We start from the raw sequence: 25,253 nt of genomic DNA, 5'->3' as shown, positions 1-25,253 counted from the left end.
TCCACAGACTAAACAGAGGATATGTTGGTTACTCGACAACTCGATCAGCATTTGCACAAAAATTAAACGTTCAGGATGAGGTGGATCAGTCAACTTTATTAACCTGCCGCCGTCGTTTCGACATAATAGCGTTCTATGCATATTTCTTCACAGGCTAAAGCGTTGTGTTAAAATTGATTGTATCCTGTTGTGTATACCTTAATAAAAAAAATACTGAAGTAATAAACATAATAAAAACTTATATATAGCTTAATAATAGTATTATTCTTTAGGATGTTGCATATTGTAATGTATTAGATCCGGGAATATTGAATCTCTCGTCTCGTCTTAGATTATGTGTGGACATTGACGGGACTACAATTTTGCAACCACTGAGACAATGTATTCATACCTAAGGCTAGATATAGTTATAAATCATTCTGCGCTGCTTAATAGACTATCATTGTTATGCCAATGTTACTCAGTGGGGATTATAGACAGGTTAGCCTGTATTCATCTGTATGTGGAGGGAATAGTGTCGAATTTACAATGGATTTCGGTAGGTTGTCGAGTTAGACTGTATATATACGTTGCATGACAATTATGTCCCAGACTCGATTAATCCTCTGCTGAGAAATGCCTAGTCTTGATGCCCAGGAAACAGTTTCAGCCATATGGATTAAAATTGATATTTGGATTCAACATGGAAATGATATGTCGTTATTTATCCGTAGTGGCATTTTGTGTTGCACATGTATTAGTAATGTACTGTATATTTATGCTAAGTTTATTTGACGCATTCAAATAAAATTATATTCTGTCCGCATTCGGTCAATAAGAGTCATGTATGTCGCGCCCGCGCTCCATCGGCTTTGACAGACAACGCAGGAATTGTATGAAGTTTCCACGTATATCAACAAACCTTTGTGTCTAAACCATGCAATTAGTAGGTACGAAGTACTTACTAAATCCATGGTCTAAATCTAATAGAAAACAAAGAAGCTACAACGTGCTGCGTCGTTGCTACGGACCACGATAGAACAATGGGACGTAGCTCTAATAGCACTACGCGTTCACATTATTACATCGTAATTATCGTATTCTCAATCAGTAACAGTTTTTATTAATATTCCTAGTTAATTTTATGAAGCGATATTTATGAAGCGATATTAATTAAATCAGAACTTAGCTACGGACCCTAACTGTGAAATTTTGTTTCATTTTTATTCGTAGACATATATACTTGTAAATTTCGTAATATCGTTCGTTTCGCTCGTACATAAATGAAAACGGAACAGAGCATTAATATGTTTGCTGATAGTGTGCCGGGGTTTTACAACGCATAATTTGCCGTCTTGCATGAGATAGGCCGGGGAGGATGGAAGCCTTCCATCTCATGTGTAACATAATCAAGCTAGCTCGTCGTTTGTTTTTGCAGAGATTTTGAAATAACTTTTTCTTGTCAAATTTATTAGACAGTAGCGACTCCATCAGAGAGCCGAATATCCGCTCGTCAACCTGTACACACTACGAATGCATGCGTACTTCGATTACTCATCATTATGGCCGGTGCATCTGGCAAAGTTTATAGATAGCAACATTAGCACAAGAAGATGCATCTGGCTGTAACTAGATGGCGGTCGATGAAAACTGCAGGGCGGGGTGCATTCCGCTTACAACGCCATCTGTTGAGATTTCCTAAAACTAGACATTTACTGCACCACATGAAGCGTTGGATGCACTTCCTGTGGTGCAATAAATGAATTGTTAAATATGGCTACTAGATATCGCTTTACAAATTACATTTCAGACGAATGAAATAGTATTTAATAATAAACTTAATGAAGAATCTTAATAGAAATTAAACGATAATTTTAAAATTAGTGCATTTATTGTAACTGATATTGCGGACTCGATCTAAGTACGTTTACTTAAACACAATTAACTAATTCGCCTTTGTATTTAAACCTTCAAGCTTTTCTTTTATGTTTTCCTCTATATTTTTATGGTATAATGAATTATTTACTTTTAATGTACGTTAAGAACAAAAAATATTGTAACTTAAAAATGCTGCAAATCTAGTTAGCGATAGAACCAAAAGAATCAAAATTAAAAGTTGATCTTCATTTTTCCATTTTCAATTCAAAAGTCAGACGTATTTTCCTGACAGAACAACGTGTGTGAACCTTTCAAAGAATTTATATACATACGAAATGCAATTAAAATTCCTCCCTTGACTCGAAAGGGCCTTTAAGTCTCAGGACAAATTAAAATTAAAAGCACAACAATCACGCGTCGGGACTTCAAAGGACCTACTTCAAAATGGCGGCCTTCAAAGTAATTAAAACAACCCATTAAAATATCCAACGAGTGAATTAAAATGAAGGGCTCTCGGCAGAATGTCGGCTTGACTATGACTGGCTATGGATGGCGACTTCGCTGCAATGTGAAATTTGGGACAAAATTTGCATTATACCTACCTGAATCTGTAGCTTTCGCCTACCATTTACTTATGCCTCAAAAAGAAAACGCGTAATATTTTTCATGGAATTTCAAATATGTAAAAGTAAAGTGTTATGTTTAGTTATCTTTGCACATTACATGTTAATTTATTTAAAAACTATTAATTACATAATGCATCTATAATGTGGAAAGACACTGATTAACTAAAGTGTAAATATTTTAATAAATAGGGCATATCAACCTTGTTTACCAGTCGGTAATATAAGCACTATAGGCGGTTAGTTTTGCTACCTAGTGTCTCATCTAATAGTTAAAATAAGGTAAGATTTAATCCCAACAGATGGCGTTGTAAACAAAATTTGCGAATGCATTTCTAGTTCTCCACCCTATCGGCAAACAGTTTGCCGTACTTTGTTGCATCAAATTGCTGTATGGCGGCATCTGTCTGAGTTCGCCGGTAGTGTGAGGGAATATTTAGTTCACTGCAGTTTTCTCTTCAGTGCATGCTTCAGTAGTGATTTCCTACGATTTAATTTTACCAGATGGCAGTACATACAATATTACCTGAGATCCTGACACATTTGACAAATTAATACAATTTATATCTGTGAGTGACCTATTTAATAAAGATTACAAATTGTAATTTTCTGTTTAAGTCGAGGGTTACAGTGATAGATTTGTTAATGTAGATAGAATACGGGGATGGTGTGTAGTCAAATTTGAATGATATTTTATAGAATTGTACAAATAGTGGATGTCGTTACAGAGATGAAATTATTAAATTTATTATCGAATTCATGTCTTTTTTAAAAATTAATTCCAACTACTTTGTTACTTTTTTGTACTTTTAATTAAAATGACAAGGGGACGTGTCATTTTAATTAAATAGATTACCACGACGCTCTAACATTAAAACAAATGTTCTGACCAAATCGGAAATATTTGAAATAAGAATTTCACATATTAGAACTTTTTGAAGAATGTTTCGAATCAAAATCAAAATCAAATAATTTATTCAGAAATTAGGCCTTCACAGGCACTTTTTCACGTCATCACCAAAGCTACAAACTACTAGCATTTCGGAACGACCACTGCTGAGAAGAAATGCCGAAAGAAACTCATTCAAACAGTCAAGTGTTGGTCCCTATTATGCCAGAAGGGCTTACCATTTTTTAAATATATATCTTCTACATCACTTCAACTCAAACTTACATTTTATATATTTGTAACTTACAGCTCGAAAGCGACACGAGGGTTCTAGATAGACAGTGTTTATTACGGACTTATTTAGTATACTTAGTGGGAAAACTGTCATGCCAGTTGTCAGATGATAAGAAAAAATACATATATGTTTCTTAAACTGCATTTTTAATGCACATATTTGTAATGATCGTAAAATCCCTACGTGTAAGATTTGTTAAATATAATTTGTCAATAACTCTGCATAGTCTCACTTTCCTTCAAAATTGTCGACTTGTAATTTTTACCACATAGGGCCCTAGTATTATAATTCTATAGTTTTTTTTTTTAATTCTACAGAACAATGGCGCATATAGCGCTAAGAATGCTTCGTATTCGACCATTTGGTTAGGAATCCGAATAGGAATATCCTATAGACACTATAGGTACGTTGCGTCGCAAGTCTTTCAATTTTGCCTGTCACGGCTCATGTAGTCACATCAAATACGTAAATTGAATCGTTGATCAAACGCCATTGTCAATTCAGTGTAAGTAAATCATGGTGTACCTATTAATTCATAGTGTGAATACACTGATACATTAGTGGTAGACCTTAATTGGCAATACGTGAAGGCGTCAATGTCACGCAAGTGAACTTAACAGTATGCCAGTTTCAGTTATAGTTTCACAGATGACAATTGTGTTATTATAAATAAATAAATATAATAGGACAAATCATACACATTGAGCTAGCCCCAAAGTAAGTTCGAGACTTGTGTTATGGGATACTAACTCAACGATACTATATTCTATAACAAATACATATCGGGCCAATCAGAAAAATATCATTTTCCATCATGACCAGACCGGGATTCGAACCCGGGACCACTCGGTTCAGAGACAAGCACTTTACCACTACGCCACCGAGGAAGTATTCTCTATTGGTTGATAAATTAGGAAATAATTAGGCCACATTTATAATATTTAATACACCGATTTTATTACTAAATTTTGTTTACATCTTTCATATTCGGTGGCGTAGTGGTAAGGTTCTTGCCACTGAACCGAGAGGTCCCGGGTTCGATCCCCGGTCGGGTCATGATGGAAAATGATCTTTTTCTGATTTGCCCGGGTCTTGGATGTTTATCTATATATGTATTTGTTATAAAATATAGTATCGTTGAGTTAGTATCCCATAACACAAGTCTCGAACTTACTTTGGGGCTAGTTCAATCTGTGTGTTTTGTCCTAATATATTTATTTATATATTTATTATTTATTTATTTATTACCCCAAATGGGGCTTGTAGCCCAATGGACAATGTGACCAATTAGCGTTCCAGGGTAATAAATGCTAAAAAAGGCCTAGGGCGGTAAGTAATTAAAAAAAAAACCACTTCACATCATACTGGCAATAGATATCATGCATTCAGCTCAATGACCAAAGAGGTCGCTTCGCAATTCAGCCTTGTCTTCGTATTCAAATAAAAAACAATTTTAAATAGGTATCGAACGGCGAAGCTCAGTTTCGTTTTTGAACAATAAAAAAATTAATAAGTTATTTACTTGGTTCTTTTTAATGAGAAAAGGCGGGAATAGAAGACAGTAAATTTTAACTAAGTAATAAAATGTTTTACAAGAATGGAACGCCGGGTTTTTTTTTACTTACCTCACAATCGAGATATAAAGCAGAATAGTTAACTCTGTCGAGTAGTTAAATCAGTAGGGTCAGTCGGGTGCGTCAATTGCACCCTCGAACTATCTAAAAAACTAAATATCTCGGGCTGCAATTGATGCCTTACAGCCCTTGGCTACATTTTTATGTATTTTAAGAGTAAAAATTATTTATTTCCTCACAAAATATACATACAAGTAACTTAAAACATAACGCAAACCTTAAGCTAGATATTTTGCGAAGACTGGTGCTTGAAATAGGCTGAAATGAATTTTGAATGCAGTATTTTCAGATGAAGCACCTCAATCCGGACAAACTAAGAATTTTTAGGAATTTGGAACAAATAGTTTGGATACGAACTGAAATAAATTCCTTATTGGTCTCCCGTCTGATCGTGTTCTTGGTTCCTTCCACAGCAATTGAGCATCGAAGCCGTATGGTAGGCCGAAGGGTACGATGTAAATAAATCCTGTATCTAACCCCCTTTTTCCCTTATCTATTTTGACGTTGTGCCCTTGAAAAGCGTTCAGAATCAGGTGTCAAAGTAAAATAATAATAAGACCCTAATGCTCGGAGTGTGTTTAATAATTTACACTTAGTTTTAAACTTGCCTTTGATCCACCGAGAGTTAACATTTTGGGACAAATTTAATTGAGGTCAAACATGCGTTAAAATCTATCTATACGAGCGAGTCAGTGTTGTCCGTCGGCAGTGGCTATTGCTATAGAATCATAAAAATACATGTTGCGATTTAACATAATAAAACTTGTAAGAAAACTTGTAGAGTATTCTGTAGTATTTTTTTGATGTCGCGTGGTTTTCGTGTTTAAAACAATATATAAAAATGTTATGGTGGCACTAATGTGCGGATAGATTCGCAGTCCAGTCCATTAGAAGCCCAGTGTTAAGGGACACAAAGCCTTGTAGCTGATAAGGAACAATAACATTTCTAAGGAGGGTCGACTTCAGACAGCCGGCTGGTTGGAAAACTTTCAAATTTCCATGTATATTTTTATGATGATATACCCCGGGCTTCACCGCATCACAGCTGCGAATGCTGGGAACACGCGATATAGAGAGAGTGTGGCTAAATCTAATAGTTGAAAGTTAGTTTGCTATATCGCGTTAAGTACATCAATTCCCAGACAAGCCGGAATAGACAACTGGCGCAAATGTACATTCAACAGCACATCGAGTTACCATGCATGAACCTCTATGGCGCGGTAATAGCGGAGAGTTTGCAATGAATTTGGGTAGGTTGATACGCTGTCGTCTGTACAAGGAGACCCGGCCCCAAATAAAGTGCCAGAAGGTGTGGATGGCCGAAGACGAAAATCGCATCGTAAATGATCATAATTTTTGAAATTTGTTGAGAATTAAATTAATACTTGAGAAAAGTCTCATTCACCGAGATATATAGTTACTCGTAAACATGTAATTTTATATCAAATGATTATTATCTTAGAACTGAATTATATTGAATGAGGATACTAATCATACTAATTACTGTTTAATGAATGAATTGAAACGTAAAGGAGCTAAGTACGTAAAGAGAGATAATAGAGAGACTTATTGACGCGTAACATGCTTTGTTACTCTCTTTTATTGACTCGAATGAAGCAGATCGCAGCAGCCTTTAGAAAAAGCAATAATAACACAACAGAATAGGGTAGATGCCATTTTGTTTTTATTTTAGTGACTAATCGAAGGCCCTTACATTATTAGAGATACCTGTGAAGAAAATACTAAGAGAAATTATTTTGTGATATGACAATGCTTTCAAAGATATGACAAAAATAAAATTACATATCTTTACAGTCGCCCAAATCCTCCATATTAAATGAGACTAAAACGTGACGTAAAATTAGAGTAAATATCAAAGGGAAAAAGTGTTCGGCGGTAGCTACCTTAAATATTGCATTAATGACTTATTAATAAAAGTTGTTATAAAATTTCAGGTTTTTAACGATGATTTTGACTTTTCAATTGACTTTTTAATCAACTTCAAATCTACGTATTGATCCAGCTGCATTGTTACAGTCTATAAATTATCAATGATCTAAGATATATATCTATATTATCTAGACTATGCAAAATTTTTTACGATTTTCTGACCTTGTCATCTACCCTATAGATTACCTATAGATATAGATTAGATTTCCATCTAATAGTAAGTAGTTTAATTCATAGTATAGTAGTAGTATTAAACCAGATACCTATTTCTATGTAAAAAAAAACAATAGTTTCCAATGTGGCCGAAGGGAAAATAACCAATAAAAATAGTAAAGTTTGTGGTTAATAAAACTGCAACACGCAACATTTACGACCAAATCCAAGACCAAATCTCCTAGATTTGTGGTGCTTCCCCCATCTGATGCCCACTGGTGGTAGATCACGAACATCGTTGTGTCCTGAAAATCAAAAACACAAATACAATTAGTATTGCTCGATTTCTGATTACTAACACATTATTGCTCGATTTGTATGGAATGTCGAAAAATGAAACACGATTTTTCTGTCTTTAAACACATTTTCTTTTGTATTTCCGATAAAATCGATAAATAGAACACATATAGCCCGTTGTCTAATATTGTAAAAGATTTTGTTCTTCGAAACTCGATGGTCTATCGAGCTATATCTATAAATCATTACATAGTATAAAACAAAGAGAAAGGTTTACGTGTACTTAACATGTATTATATTACACCCGTGTCAAGCTGGGTGTAGTAGGTATTATATAATCTGTAATCTAGGTCTGATTTTGATGAAGAGCAGATGACATGTTAACGAGGATTGAAAATAGGCATATAAATTATCCCGATATTCTGGCGGGGGAAAACCATGCGATACTATAGCCCTACTTTATTGAATAAATTAAGTGATGTGGCAATCCACATCACATAATTTATTCAAAGTTTTCTGATATCTTGGTTATTAGCCGATATCAACAGCCATTTAGGCTAATATTAGTGACTAGACTAGGGGTAATTTTGAGATAAAATATAGCATATAGCTAGTTTGGACAACCCACCATTCTAACGGTGAAAGAATTTTTTAAATTGGTTTGGTAGTTTCGGTGTTATGTTCAGTGTCGGTAGTTATGTTTGAGGCGGGATTACCCGCCTCAAACATACTAACTCGCAGACGCTAACTTCTTTATAATAATAGCATGGATAGTTAAATATTCGGATATATATTTTCTCTGTCTATAGGTATACTTAGAATGTTTCTATCATAAACAAATGTGTGTTACGTTGAATTTTTTAAATAAACAGTGACTGAAGCAGAACGTATTCGGTTGGCGGTGCACTTTTAGGTATTTGAAAAATAACAAAACTGCATTCACTGCTTGTGAACACGTTTCCGTTTCTAGTTTGTATTGAACTTGTAGAGTATCGCCAGCCAGATGCATTTCTACCTTACATAAAATTGCAATGTGTGAAGAATATTTTAACTTTTCCTTTTTTGAATAAGTACGTAATTCTGGACTAAAGTAGGTACCTTATGTGTTCGATTAAACGTTTTTTTTTTGCATTCGGCACAGTACCAATCTATTACTTTTTCTGTATTTTATTTTTAAGAACCGAATATAACTCATGTCTGATATCTTCAAATTGAATGTAACATTGTTTTGTTTCGAGAAAAAGAGATTGAGACAGTTTAATTAAATGTTTATCAAGTTTGTGTTCCAGGTTTCTGCGCTGAAATTTTTCCGTTTCCGTTTTACATGATCGTGCCATTCGCACTGTCAGTTTTTTGTTTTCCACAAAATTGCAAAATGACTTTTCAAAGATTTCAATTTATTTTGCGAGACGGATCAAATAACTTTTTTATGTTGTACACAAGTAAGAATGAGAGAAGTCATGCGCGGACAGGTTCGATTGATTTTCTGTTAAAATTTAAATTTTCTGAAAAAGTTGTGAATCGTTAAGTTCGGCAATTGTCAATGGTAGACTTACGAACTGCCGACGGCGTCGCTGCTCTGCTAATACGGAGAAAATTACATTTCAACCGACATCTTTTATATTCTTAAGAAGGATTTACTATTTTGTATGATTTCAACGTGATCTTCGAAAGTTTAATTTCGTCGCCGCGGGTCAAGTAGCTTTGCAATACTGCACAATAGATCTGGAATATTAACAGCACTGCATAAAATCTCAAATAAAATACAGTCGATTACACTTATTACATTTCAAATTCTATAGCTCATCAAAAAAAAACATTCAAGATATTGTTAGAATAAGTATAAGTTTTTTTTTTTCAAAAATATCATTATTGACCCAAGCTTTAATTGCCGTCAGTGTAATCTTGTTGCTTTCAATAAATGACATGAGAATCATGACCGGCAAACTGTAGGAGTGTCCTTCGCATAAAATCAACATAAAAAATCACCATTTATTCAGAAGTTAGGCCTTCACAGGCAGTTTTTCACGTTATATTCTAAATTAAATGATACGTTTACCAAAGCTACAAACTACTAGCATTTCGGAACGACAGCTGCTGAGAAGAAATGCCGATATAAATGCCATAACATAATATTGCATTATCATTCAAACTAAAAGTGTACGTACCAAATTTCAGGGCAATTTGTTCAAGATAATAAGCTTCAAAATTGAGATTAATTGCAAGATTCCACCAGGACAAACACAGTTAACTTCATAGAACTTTCTACAACATTCTTCAATGCAAGTGAAATAAAAGCTTGTTAAAAATCAGAGATTTCCCGCCGAAAACACGAAACTTATTACTACGCTAAATGTTCTACCGTGTAAACCGTTTAGCGGCAGTTTAACTTGAGTTTATTATTTAACTTGCAAACATGATACAATGGGTAGCGAAACTCAAAGAGAAACCGGCAAATGCTATTAAACCGTTCCTGATGCGAATACGAATTATATTTAACATTTCAGTATTCCCTGAAATTCTCACAAATGAAATTTTCCATTTTACGTCATGAATTCTGATTTTTTATTAGGCAACGGAGAAGCGCTGTTGGTGGCCCGTTGGTTAAGTCCGCATGTGATCGAAAGGTTACAAGTTCCAATCGTACTTGTGCCAAACGAGTTTTTGTTTTCATAGAACAACAGGGAAAGTTCCGAATGAAATTGTAGTCAAATTGTGACAGTGGAATATGTTATACTCCATTGTTGAATCACCTCGATAGGGAAGTACCTCAACAAGTTGTTAGACAAATTACAAAACCCCTGACTTTCAACATTCATTTCGCTACAACTTTTGAACGGCTGAACCGATTTTGACCAAACATATATAAGAACCACCGCAGAAAAATTGACCATCAAATAAAAAAAAACCGTAGTCAAATCGGTTCACCCGTTGATAAGCTACGGTGCCACGTACACAGACAGACAGACACACTTAGCGGTCAAATTTATGACACCCTCTAATTAAAAATTAAAACCCTCTTTTTGCGTCAGGGTTTTAAATTATCAGCATCAATATTTTCACCAGGCATTGGTGTAAATTTTAGAGGTTACTCTCAAAATGCCTATTTAAAGACAAGGGCATCTTCTCTTTAAATAGGCATTTTGAGAGTAACCTCCAAAACTGAAACGAGCTGCAAAATGAAATCGTGGACCTACCTGTCTCTGAATATCATGAATTTCTGATTGAAATCGATATATTAATCACATCGGTGTGACCGATGTGATTAATATATCGATGTAGCGGTGGTGTGGGTGTGGAGGCTGTCTGGACAAGATTGGTTTTCATGATTAAAATACAACCCCTATTTTAGTAAGATTGTATTGATTTTCAGTAACAAGGCGCCACGGTCGTGCATTGGTATGCAGCCGTCTGCCGCAAATATCCGTTTCGCCAAATGTGCGTGTGGTCTGAGGGCCCACTTCTTGAAATTCTATTGAAATTATGCTTAGGATTTAACTGTTACATAGTTAAATGTCACTTTTGCTATTTTTAACTGTAGTAGTTGGTACTAGTTTTCTCTTAATTGGGAACGATTATTTGGGTTGAATTTCACGAGGTTTTGAACTGTGTCGCGGGATATCATTAGTGTTTATTAAATTTTACCATACACAGTAATCAATTATTTTAATTATACTATTTTATAAATAAGTCAAGTACTAGTACAATGGTAATTTTAAAATTTTTAATTTTTTTTTTAATTAAAAAAATCCTTATAGAAAAAAAAATAGCACACTAATGAAACGCTACACGCCGCATTCAAACGCTTGTGAAATACACCCATTTATTGAATAGAAATTTTTTTACCTACTATAATATAATATTATATTATAATATTATTTTATTTCAAATAAAGTTCGTTTCGTTACATGAAAAGCTGCGGCGAAGTTTGTGGAGCTTCCTTTTTTCTACACTAATTGCTAGCGGCTCAAATTTAATTGGTAAACTTAGATGTAATAACTTTACCGACATCATGAACTTATTTAAATATAGTCTTCTTGGATTGTGTCGTATGGAAATTAACGAGAATTACAAAAATAAAATTATGACATTTGTTCTGATGACAATTACGATTGTATACGAGACGAGATTTGTATGCAAGAGTTTAGTCTTTATAGTATAGAAGCACAAAAGAGCAGGCAGTATACTTGCTAATTCTCTCGCGCAGATTGTTAGAGTCAATCATTGTTATGATTTAAGCCCATCATACAGCTAAACATGGCGTTTAAGTTTAGCAACTCGGCTCTGTCCTGATACCCTGAACCTGATAATTTTTAATTTATTTTAATTATTATATTATTAATTATTAGTTTTATTACGTGTATTAGTAGGATCAGCGCTTTTCGATGGTACAGTGTGCGTGTTAGTCGAACACTGACTTTGCACCACAGATCTTGTTAATTAATAGCGGAATCTTGATTAAATTAAGGAGTATCTATATCAAAAGGCAAATCAATACATACAGCCATATACTAATATGATAAATCTAATAGTGTACTTTACATAAATAGGCAATCAGTTAGTCAGGAAAAAAATGAGGTTTTTTTTACTGAATTTTTTTCTAGTGACTGTAAAATTAATTCATTCATTGAAATTCTTGTGAAAATATTGGTTATCTAATAACTTTTATTACGCTTTTTAACCCCCGACGCAAAAAGAGGGGTGTTTTAAGTTTAACGTGTCTGTCTGTGTATCTGTCTGTGGCATCATCGTAGTTCCCAAACGGATGAACCGATTTTCGTTTAGTTTTTTTTTTTGTGTCATATATAATTTTATTTCGAATGTATTTAGCGTTTCTTGAAAATTGGTTCAGCCGTTCAAAAGTTGTAGCGAAATGAATCGAGGGGTTTTCAATTTATCTAACATATAAACATGTATGTCATTTTTCCTCTAGTCTCAGTTTCCTGTCAAAATGTCATGTTCAGTTGACTGCCAACAGCACATAAACCCAACGAAATTCATTGCAAACTCACCGCTATTACCGCGCCATAGAGGTTCATGCAGTGTACACCTAACTTGATGTGCACTTGTCTGTACACTTACATCAATTCATCCATCTGTTTTTCAGGGCCCCTCTTCCCCTATTATGTCTCTTCGTTGCAAATATGTCAAAATGTTTCAGGTTGAAACTGAATAACAGTGGTTTAAAGCGTCTGGAGGTAACTATGTGACCACCGCTCTCGAATAAGCAATGTCTGTCCAATTGCGGTCACAAATATGCTTTTGCTGGAAACTAGAATACCAGTACCTATACTGGATAGCCATTTTTATGCTATAATTAGGATAGTTTTAGCTTCAACATTTTATTGGGCTATTTTACACTTAGCTTAAAATTACAAATTTTAATAGAACATTGCAACACTTGTAAACATTTTTAAAAGCAATGATCAGAATGGAAATTTGAAAAAAATGGAATGGTCAAGGAATTTTTTCAACTTTTGCTGTGGAGATACCAAGGGGGTGATAGGGTTTTGCTTGCAAACACGCTTTTTCAGTGAAGATAAATTATTTTGTGTCACAAAAATAATGTGACGAAAAGTTAGCACATCTATTTTTCTTTGTTCAACCACGACCTGCCGGTCTATTGATTTCGCGACGCGATTCGAGGATCTGTTTGTGGTTTGGTGCATAATGAATAAACCACAAACAAACTGAATTCAAACGCAATGCCAGAACAGGTACGCTTTGATAATTAACGGAGTTGTAGAAAGGAGACTACCGAAGGTAAACTTAGTGAGGTACCAGTACCTATAGGCAGTTGATATACTCGCGTGTGATGTAAGGAACAAGAGCTACTTCCAGTTATTAGTTCAAAAGTCCACACGGCTAATAATTACAGTTACGAGATGGAAATGTTGTTGAGATGTGTATGTTACCGTAAAATTGTGAATTGACGCCCAAGTTATAATATCTCGCGTTGTAAACTGCCGATAAATTTGCGAAAAATTTGCCGAAAACAGCGATGCGCGTTTTTTCCATGGTCGACATTGAATTTCACGTCATTTAGATTTTTTTTATGGCAGTTTATCATTCGATATCATACCTAGCTATGTTAAAAATATATATTTATATGTATAATTCCAAGATAGATAAAGTAACGATGTTTACAATTCTATAGTGAAAGTTTTTTTCTCCGTCACATGCTCACTTGTTCTCGGTTTTTTCGGCTGTTACGCCACGAATACGTGCTAAATTAAAAATTCGGTCTGCGACGATCTTTAACACTCCGTCTGAATTCCGGGTTCTAGATGATAATACATTTTCGGTCACTCATCGAAGGGCGAGCGTGCGACCCTCTGCGCCATGCGCGAATCGATTGATGTTCGATCCGGTTTTAATTGAAACTTACCTAATTTCCGCATGGCGACAACGTCGACTGCTAATCAGTTTGTCACATGAAAGTATAATTATAAGGATAAGAATGAATAATAATTTATTTATCTCAAATTACATGCATACTACAGTACCTAGATTCCAGATAGATAGACCAGGCTAGCATGTGTCATGGGTATCAAGGAGAAGTAGATACATTTTACATAAAAAAACTTAGGATAGGTATTTAATTCAGGTAGGTGGCTTATGGTAATACAGTCGATATTCGAGAAATTTAAGATAGATTGATTTGACATATGGAGTTTAATTTAAATGGGCGCTTTTGCGCGTGGTTTCCTCACATCAAAAAGTATCTTTAATTGCCTTCTACTCGTAGCTGTAGCATGCGGACCAATTGCGGTAAAAATTTGTAAATGTCTATCTTTAGTTCTACAATTGTCACCGCACCAAAACTCATCCCAATGCAATGCTCCGTTTCGACGTGAAAGAAAACTCAACTTCACATTTATAGTTTTCGTATGGATCTATGGTTCTCTGAGATAATGTAGCATTATAATGCGGTAATAATAGTACAATTGAAAGCGATGTAATACTCCTATTTGTGGACTATCTTGATCCACTGTTTATCCACGGTAAACACGGTGAAACTCTTAAGTCGATTTAAATCGGTAGCGTAGCATGGTACCCGTACACTCTTGTGCCATACTGATCTTAGAACCCGAACAGTTAGGAATATTCTTTCTTATAGACGGGTGCGGTTCCTTAAGAAGGCTGCGTTAACCACTTCTCATCAACTGGACCGCTGACCTGCTTCTTTACCTGCTTGGTACCTGCACCTGCAGCAGGTACAGACCTTGTACCTGCTGCTAGTACAGAAGAAATACATCGACAAATCACACTAGCCTCAAAACAAGTTATATATAATAAGTTCTAGTGTTGTTTTATGGGGTACTAATTCTTTACTATATTTTATAACGTCGTAAGTATATTAGATAAAGAACGTCGAAGCTCCAAGTCAATTTAAAAATACTGTTTTGACTTGACCTAACCGTGTGTCGAAGCGGTTTCGGGTGACAGACCGACGCGATGACCATTAGGCCGCAGAAGTCATCAGAGTATGAGAGTAACTATGAGTGATGAGTATGAGACAGTAGACCCGCGAGTGCCCCTGACCTTAGATGGCCTCGGTGCACGGCACTCTCTTATCCATAGCTACGCTACAGATCCAGACGCTCGGTCTCCCTAGATAAATTGTACCGCTTGAAAAGCAAACTAAACTCCCAAAGCCTTTTAAGCTTGCCTCTAAAGATGTTTAAATGTATGTGAATTCATAATGTAACTGAAATTTTTCGACGATAACTACTCCTGATATATTCAGCGAAGGAAAACGGTTACATACTGGAGATTCTTCCCATAGGAGATGGATTAACAACCTGTCTTTATTTAATCTCAGTTCCACCAATAAGACAACCACAAAGCCAGACGTGGCATTCTAGTTACGCAACCCTTTTCTAAATCTACCCCGTAAGAGACGTGATAATGTTCAGTGATCAGCTGCAGCCCGCAAGTTCGCCCGCGGTACCGTAGATATTGACTCCGGGTAATCAATAATTATATTTATCCCAAAGCTTATCAATATTGACACCGATAGATAGAAACAAAGATAGGCTTCCGAATTTATAATTGAATAATATGGAACTATGGATGTATCTCAATAAAAAGAAAACGTTCGTTAAATCGTACATAGTCCTTAAATCAATACGGCTCTTGCTCTCCAGCACAGCTTTGTATCATTGTAATCCATACCAATGGCGCTGATGTGTATGCATTCAAACACCTTAGGTAAAGATATGATCTTTTCTAATACCGCTGTCTAGCAGGATTACACAGGACCATATATTTCTTTTATCTGTGCACACTACGATGTTTTCTTCAACGCAAGCGGTGGGCAACTATATGTATGTCAGATTATCATAAAACCTCTTGTGGCACGTGTACGATTCCAACCTTTATCGCCTAACCTTCAACAACGCCTCAGCTATCAAATGCATGTTTTGTAGAAAATATACTATCAATATTTTCTACAAAACACGCTTTAGGTACTATTGGAGTCTCGGCTATGCATATCGGTGCTCTGAAATATATTTTGTCCCACGCTTGATAGGTCCTATAACGTTTACAGTAACTGTTTTGATAAGTGACATCGTTTCGTGAGAAATGTTTTCATAACAATATTTGCAAGCAATATTGCAGTAGCTTCCGCCAACAGACAAACCGGAATTAAATACATATCTACCTAAATAAGTGCTAAAATAGTGATAATGTTAAATTAAAATCAGTGATCAAAAATACAATAAACATAACAGTGATATGAAAGTAGTGCGGTGTAACAATGGACAACATGAGACGCGGCAGAAGAATCAGATAGAACTGAAACGATGTTGATAGTGTTGTGAGAAATTGTACGATGCTAAGTAGGTGGAAGAGCAAGGACAAGTCGGAAAAGTCCGGCAAGTCTTCAAGTTCCAGTGGGAAGAAAAAGAGAAAAGGAAGGGACAATGGTAAGTGATATGTTTATGTGTATAGTGAGATAAAGTGTTCGACTGAAAGTCATCATTTTTAGCTATAGCCAATGAGGGAACCTATCCGATCGAACCATTTTTTTATTTTTCTTGAACTGTATCTAACATCACACTGGGTACAACTCAATTTGATAATACTACTTTGCTTAAAGATACTCAAGGTCTAAAATCAAAGATTATGATGTGAAATGGCGTTCCACCAGAACAAAGCAGACGCAGCGAACCAATCACAATATAGGATCGTTACGCGACAATGTGATTGGTTTGCTGCGTCTCACATCGAAAACTTTCAACTGTCGATACCGAATGACATTGTCGCACTACGATTGTCAATTGTAATCGGCAGAAGCACATTCATATCTAATTAACGTCAATTTGGACTGTGGTTCGAATCGGAAATCAAAGGTAAATCGATTCGCCTAATTGGCAATGTAATTCGATGAAATCATTAAGGCCGCATCGCAATCAATAACACGTGCGGCCGCGGGGTGTACGAGTCAATAGTACATAATGCATACGGTACAAAAGGCGCATCGGTCTACCCAAATTCAATACAAATAAATATACTCAATCACATTTATACGCAGTAACCTTTTGAGTATGATTATTATTTATATGGCATAGCATAAAATTTCACTCATTGGAGCATATATATATATATATATATATATATATAATATAAAAATTTTTTTTTAAAGAAAGTTGTTCTTCGCTATTTCCTTCAGGGAGGTTCTGGACAATATTATATGTGAGTTTTTTTTATCAATAAGGATTTTCGTTTTAAGCTGAATTTTGAGAAACAGAGATAAAGTCGTTTATTCAAAATATAAAAGAAACACACACACACACACAAAAATAAAGACGTAAAGAAATTAAGATGACAAAGAAAATAAATTAAATTGAGGTCGTGGCCGTATGTCACAGTGATACAAATGGACAGTACCTAAGTTTGATTTTAGAAAGAGCCAGCCTTTGCCCAAAAACGAAGGATCAAAGCTAAGATGTTAAAAATAAATAATAATAATAAAATAAATAAATAAATATATTAGGACAAATCACACAGATTGAGCTAGCCCCAAAGTAAGTTCGAGACTTGTGTTATGGGATGCTAACTCAACGATACTATATTTTATAACAAATACATATATAGATAAAAATCCAAGACCCGGGCCAATCAGAAAAAGATCATTTTCCATCATGACCCGACCGGGGATCGAACCCGGGACCTCTCGGTTCAGTGGCAAGAACCTTACCACTGCACCACCGAGGTCGTCAATAATAAATAATTCGAGGTCGTTAATAAAAAATAATTAACATGTAAAGATTGGTAACATGTTGAAGTTAGACTCAAGAAAATACCCACTGATTATCTAAAATACGACACGGCGACGGCTCTTGAAGAGCGACTGACATATGGCGTTGTGATTTCAGCGAATCAGGGCATCCCTAATGAATACTAATAAGCTGCAAACGTACGTACCTCAGTCCAATCATAAGCTAATTAACGCGGAGGAAGTTGGGGAATGGAATTTTGACCGATAATGATAATATATTATTTAATTTCGTTACACGATTCAGAGGAACGTGAAGTTATAACGTGCTTATTAAGATTGTTTTTTTTTTGGTTTTTTTTTTTTTATTATTTTTCTCTTCTTTTTATTTTTACTTTCTAAATACGTAGCCGACGATTATGTGTGAAGAGAGTGCTGAAACTAGTGAGATTTGTCAATATTATAGAGCTAGAGCATCCGTGGGAAACAGACGTAATAATGTATATTGTATACTATGAAGTCTGTGTTTCGATACCAGGGCGAAGCATATTAGTATGAGGGTCTGTTAAAGATCACTTTCTGATAAAATATCACATTGTATGTGATCTAACAGATTAATTATCTGAATTGAAATAGGCCCAAAATGAAACGTTTTAGCTGTAACATTAATGTGTTCACCAACTGAAAGGTTTTACCCTTGTTTCAGAAGAAGACTGGCACGGAGACGGAAACCGGATGGATGGTGAGTGCTTTATAAATATCAAAAAGAAAAAAAAAAACTATGAATAGGTATGTCTAGGTTCAAAACAATGCACGTAATGCAACGTCCGATGAAATGTGAGTATTATGAAAAACCGGAGCGAGTCGCAGAATAGAAGTTCACGCTGGCCAACTTGACGTGCTTGCCTCATATTAAAAAGTTCTTCACAGTCTAAAAGGGCCGAATATGTTCTTAATATTACCGTATACGGATAGTATCGTGTCAAGAACAGATGGGCCACGTTGTAGTTGTCAACGTCTGTAACGTGGCGTGCAGGGACTATTTTCATTCATCAGGGTTCGGATTTTTAAAAAATATCCAAGCTTTGATTCTTAATACATGTTATTACACAATTATTTTCTAATAGTAAATGATGCTTCCGACATGTGTTAAGGATATGAGCTGTGCTGCAGTTATGTGTGCTACGGATGTACGGATGTGTGTCTCGTTAGGTGAACAGTCATATAGCATATCGAGACTATTGCTTACCTAACTATACGCCGAAGGCATTTTATTCCACTTCACGCCTCCGCTCTACTGCACTCTGCTCCGTGGAAATCTCTGATCGAATGATACGTTTGACTGCACTGTTTCAATTTTCATATTCTGTAAAGACAAGATAACATTAAGCTGTTGTTTTATGATGCTTATATCTCGCTTATGTGTATCGTCTACTGTGCTGCATAGTGCTCTAAAATTGTTTTAAACGAAGGATTTCTGTAATTACCAGCGGGAGCCTATAATTTGGCTTTTTATATAACCCGTTGATATATATCTAGTTTTAAGAATAAAAGCTGTTGGTTCTGCTTGTAGATTTTTTGAAGGTTTCACATGTTTATGTATTACATTTGAAACCTTCAAAAAATCTAAGGATATTTATGAAATGAATTCGATTGTTTTGATTGCGATTGTGATGATTCGAATTGATAGTATGTAGGTTTCTTTAAAATATTGTTCGGACACCCAAGACACCTCCGATATAAATACAGATATCACGTCTTTATCTCTTACGGGGCAGTCAGAGCCAAGTTGAGAAACTCGAAGGCTACTTTTAGATGGATGGCGGGTTTATGGTGGAATTGGGTCTATCAAAGTGACAGGTTGCTAGTCCACCGCCTATGTAAATAATCTCGAAGTTTAGGACTTTCCCTTGATTGACTTTTACAATTGAGAATAAATAAAAAACCTGAAATAATACATACTTTTTATCCCGAAATTCCCACGTGAGCGAAGCTCCGGGGCGCAGCTAATAAAAAAAAAAGTACCCATCTGATCCCACCAAGGACAGGGCATAGTGAGACTGATTAATTGTAACATGCCGACATACCTATGTTCAACAATAAATACATTTTTAATTTGATTGCGTGAGAATCGGGACCCAGAATGCTCCATATGCTCCATTTTGTTAAATGAATGGCGGAACTGATATTTAAAATTGATCGGCCACTATGTTGTCAGCAACCGTAGCTCTTCTACATCGCTGGAGGTAGTATTATATTATAGTGTGTGTGTTTCCGCCCTAGAATAGGACACTACACATGGATGTCGTATGAGGCGACTAAGGGACTCATAGCTAGCTGAAAGGCAATAATAACGTACCTTAGAAGAGTTAACGTCAGATAGGGTTTTAAAATCACAGTATTATCTTCAAAATTTTTAGGGATTTTTACGCTTTGCCCGGCGTCACAGCCAATGCAATCTGGAAGACTGGTTGGTGGTATTAAAGACCGTATTATGGTGGGAAAGTTTTCATAAGCTCTCATAATTGTTTTAAACTAACAACAATATTGTTATAATATTGCTGATATAGTTCATGTATAAAGCATTCTGTAAAAATCAAATATAAAGTCGTTTTTACAGAATCTAGATTATCTCTGACTCTTATCCACATACAATTTACAGATTATGTTGAATCACGACTTTTCAAGCTAAAGCTACTACTAGCAATGTTATCAGCTATAACTTATTGAACTTTGAAATTAACACAATTTTTTACATACAAACTTCTTGAGACACACACAGAGTCAAACACTCATACTTAACCTTAACTCGTATGCATATTGTATCATCCAAGCATAAATAACTAAATACAAAATTAAAACAATACACGACCACACAAGCATACTCGAAAACGACACATCCGAACCACTTCCACCAAAATTTATCTCCTTATATCAATGATCACACAATGTTACCGTGGGCGAGTGTCCTGGAGTCCTGAAACACTGGATTTTCCTAGCTCAGGCTCCAGTCCACCCCCTCCCTTATTAAATACAACTGTTGTAATCTGAATTGTGGTGGAAATAAACAATTGTTTCTTTTCTTTTTCTTTTTATAATGTAAATTAAATGAGATAAAAGTTGTTTTTCGTGAAGCGTTTATGTGACGGCAATTAATACCTGTAATTTTCCTGGAGAGCAAGTTCCGTAAGGTGAAGGCTCGGTACAGTTAATAACATAATTAAGTGTCGATGTTCATGCCTCAAATTTGTACACCATCAATCATCGTGTTTCTGACTATTCCCCTCATGTCGACGCTAATACGTATTCTCTCCATTTCATTTCTTAAATGTGTATTAAAAATTTTCAAGACAGCCGTTGTACAAAAATACATGTATCTTTGTTGTATTAATTTTAATGTACGTACAATAAATTTAATACATTGTCATTATTTATATTAGGTCACTTAAAAAAAAAAAGAAACTTATACGGTTTGCTTCCACAGACAGAAATAATAAATAATAAATATATGACGACAAATCACACAGATTGAGTTAGCCCCAAAGTAAGTTCTAGACTTATGTTATGGGATACTACCTCAACGAAACTATATTTTATAACAAATACATATATAGATAAACATCCAAGACCCGGGCCAATCAGAAAAAGATCATTTTCCATAATGACCCGACCGGGGATCGAACCCGGGACCTCTCGGTTCAGAGGCAAGTATATTACCACCGCGCCACCGAGGTCGTCGAAAGTCGAGAAGGTCGAGAAATACAGATAACCAAACACACAGTTACCATCAGATCGCTCACCTACTTGGTAGTACAAAAAAAAACCTATGTTGTTGAGTGTACAAACAGTATAATGCAGTGTAGGTGGTTCTACCTGGTTAAACCTTCATCCCGCCCGCTGCAGTTGAAACTAAGTAATTAACTTGTTCATTATTTGCCAGAGAGGCTTCCGGAGAATGAAAAGGTACTGCTTGTGCGAATATTAAAAGTGTCAGTCAGCTTTATGATAATAAATAATTTATTTTGAGACATTTTTATATTCATAAAATGAAATAAATTAACAAAATCAAAAGAGCGTTAATCAAAATTAAAGAATGTAAAAAACGGAGTTTCCATTGTGATCTGAATAAATATGCCGAAATGAAATGTCTCCCAATTGTATACCTGGTCTAGCCATAAATATTGTAAAAAAGAAAAAAAAATCAAACGTAATATTTTATTTCTTATTAATAGTAACAGTGTTTATGGCCAGACTAAGTATACTTCGTGATTAAGATCACCTGAAATTCAGGATTATTTAGGAAAATGATCTTTTTCTGACTGGCCCGGGTCTTGGATGTTTATCTGTATATGTATTTGTTATAAAATATAGTATCGCTGAGCTAGTATCCCATAACACAAGTCTCGAACTTACTTTGGGGCTAGCTTAATCTGTGTGATTTGTCCTAATATATTTATTTTTATTTATCTATTTATAAAATATCATACTTTTTTTGAATAAAAAAGAATGAAAAAATATTCTTAAGTATTCTAATTTCCTGCGAATGGTTATGTAGATCCAAATAACATAACATAACTTTTTTTTTGCTAACCCTTATTATCCCACTGCTGGGCAAAGGTCTCCCCCATCCCCGAAATAACATAATATAAAATAACAAAATGTTAATGTGAATAACTTAGAACTATTGAAGAGGGAAGTGGTCGGGCCAGTCATTATTTGGCATAATGTTATCGAGTCCGCTTCATCCAAGTAAGTATGAGTGTGTTAACTTGATACCTTTGACGTAATATAACCGGCCAAGCAAAATATGATATATCGTCTTGCAAAACATTAAACTACTAGAATTTCTCACGGGAACAGTTCTTTTTTACGGGACAAAAGTTGCTTATTTCTTTAACTATATGCGAAATTTTAAAAAGATTGGTTGCATAGATAAAGCTCGCCAACTTTTATGGAAAAAAAAGTTATATTTTTTGTAATCTTGATCGTAAAGTTTTCTATAGCCGCGCAACGGTGTTTCACTCCCGTGGGAATTTCGGGATAAAAAGTACCCATTTGGGTACTGAGATATTAATTACTAAATTTAATAACAATCGGTCCAGTAGATAATGCGTGAACAGACCAAACAAACTTACTTCAGCTTTTATAGTTAATAGTTGTGATATATATTAGTTGGGGTTGGGATTGGGATTGGCACTAAGGGCTAACTAAGGGCTTTGGCAGCTGAAACATAACTATGTTATTCCCAAAAAGGTTTTAAAACCAGCTCGTAAAATCACAGCCGAATATTCAAAATAGCCTATTTTCCAATTAGTTAAATTAGATACTTTTTCTAATGTAATAAACAAAAAAACAGGAGCTTGTATGACAGTGATATCTTGTGACGTTCAAAATTTAAAGTGTAAAGTATTCCAAAATAGACTGGACAAAAAAATGTTAAACGCTTTATTGATAAACTGATGAATTAATGTGACATTTAATTGTCGTGTTTAATTCTTTAAATACCATCATGCATTTTATATTTTGTCCAGTCGAATAGTCAATTGTAAGGTTTATTATTTTTTTAACCTGGACCAGGGCTTCGCTGCTTTTTTAGCATGGAATACAACCGAGATGCGAGGATGTAAAACTTTTGTGATTAAATGAAAATCCGTGCAGTCGTTTTTGTGACAAAGGGATTGAAGCATTAGAGTACTTGTTTTATAATATGTAAGGAAGCACGTTTATGAATTGGCTTTGACCTGAGAATCCATACTAATTTTATAAATGGGAACGTCTGTCTGATACGCTTCCACTGCTTGCATTATCTGCCCTTTGCATATTTTGGGAATTAAAGTTTGGATATTCAAATTGATTGCCTATTCAGAAATTAGAATTTCACAGGCACATTTTGACGTAACATGTTAATATCATACAGCAATTTCTTAAAAAGCTACAAACTACTGTCATTTCGTAACGGCAATTGCTGAGACGAAACGCCGAAAGAAACCCATTTAAATGGTGTTAAAGCACTATCATGCCTGAAGGACATACCATTATTGGTTCTTACGTTTTTTCTAATAGAAGTAATCAAGTAGAAAAAAAATTGCACAAAAACCATGTTATGATTGTGATCTGATAGTGAGTGCTGGTACAAAAACAATAAATAACTATGTATAATTATTTAACCGACATCAAAAATAGAGATCATATATTTCAAATTTAAACACGGATATTACAAACGCACAAGATACATTTTGCCGTGACCTGGCCAGAAGACAAAAGCTGATAATAAAATTGACTGATAATATTTCATATAAATTAGTGCCACATGCGTTATTTACAGAATAATGTTTATTTCGCTCACACACACACACGCACTAATTTACATATTTTTAAATTAAGCTAAGTACAACTTACAAATGAAAATAAATTCATAAAATCTTCATAATTATGACCCATGTGTCTACTTGGAAGAATTTTTAATTATTCCGCACTGTTATATTTACCTTAGTATTTAGTCTGTGTATTTTCCTGTAGCTCTGTGTACATAAACTGTTAAATAAATTTTCGGCTTACCTTGTTATCCACATCAGCGTCACCCACTTTATTAGGGAAAACAAAAATATTTTGTCATTTTTTAACAAAGGTTTCTTTGGAATATAGCACAGCAACATTGTATTATTAAGTAATTATATTACTACTATTCAATTATTCTATTAAAATTCAAATTTCTCACACTAACATGGTTTAATTATTTAATAATATTTATATTTTTTAAAGTACCTATTAGCTTTTTCTGCATGTAGACGTTTTTATTTACAACATTTAAACAGGTTCATTGCAGCGATAATCACATTTAACTGAATAACAACACCAAATATGAATACACATTGTTAAGAATTCCTACTGTTACTGGTATTTAACCAATATTTTTAGTTTGAAATGCAAACAATTTTATTCAGTCACAAATCAATATGGCGTCTTTCCGCAACCACAGATTTCACGGTCAGATTTACGTTTCCTGGAGTTATCGATCTAACTGTTGCACTTTCACATCATATGGTACTTATTTCTTCTCATAATAGCGTTGTTAATGCTAGTTTGTCTATAAATAAGACAATGTGTTGCGTCTAACTTCCCTCGTGTTGCATCAATGCATTCGTTTATATTTGGCGCGCGTACGGTCATCACGGCAGCCGTCGCGATACTAAGGACAGTCAAAATTACCGATGCTCTATATTCGAAATTAAAAATTATGAAATCAATTTGTGGATAATATTTATCATTGTTACGTGCCAATTTCACATTAAAAGTGTCTTCAATGATCATCCTTTAGAGGTTGTAAATT

The 25,253-nt window shown here is 34.9% G+C and overlaps 1 protein-coding gene and 1 long non-coding RNA gene across 22 annotated transcripts in view; one reads left to right on the top strand and one right to left on the bottom strand.

Annotated features, from left to right (window-relative positions):
- LOC128683299 (uncharacterized protein) overlaps positions 1–25,253 on the top strand; it is a 171,815-nt gene that overhangs the window by 41,808 nt on the left and 104,754 nt on the right. For 16 of the 21 annotated variants that reach the window (XR_008406270.1, XM_053768765.1, XM_053768758.2 and 13 more), the window contains exon 3: positions 18,630–18,665. The exons of 1 other annotated variant lie outside the window; for it this stretch is intronic. Coding sequence is in view for 19 of the 20 variants with exons in the window: in XM_053768765.1 (XP_053624740.1) it covers positions 18,630–18,665 (36 nt within the window). In the remaining variant the exon portion in view is untranslated. Of the gene's footprint in view, positions 1–16,234; positions 16,632–18,629; positions 18,666–25,253 lie in introns of all 21 variants that reach the window. 4 more of the 21 variants (XM_053768778.2, XM_053768776.2, XM_053768777.2 and 1 more) reach the window with 4 other exon arrangements.
- On the bottom strand, positions 1,724–25,108 carry LOC128683304 (uncharacterized). The gene is made up of 3 exons (XR_008406271.2): positions 24,482–25,108; positions 19,173–19,289; positions 1,724–7,706 (listed from the first exon to the last, which is right to left on the bottom strand). It is a non-coding gene; the product is annotated as an uncharacterized LOC128683304 (long non-coding RNA).

This window comes from Plodia interpunctella, chromosome Z, assembly GCF_027563975.2.
Source record: "Plodia interpunctella isolate USDA-ARS_2022_Savannah chromosome Z, ilPloInte3.2, whole genome shotgun sequence".
NCBI classification, from domain to species: domain Eukaryota; kingdom Metazoa; phylum Arthropoda; class Insecta; order Lepidoptera; family Pyralidae; genus Plodia; species Plodia interpunctella.
This window is presented reverse-complemented; position numbering and strand designations above follow the sequence as displayed.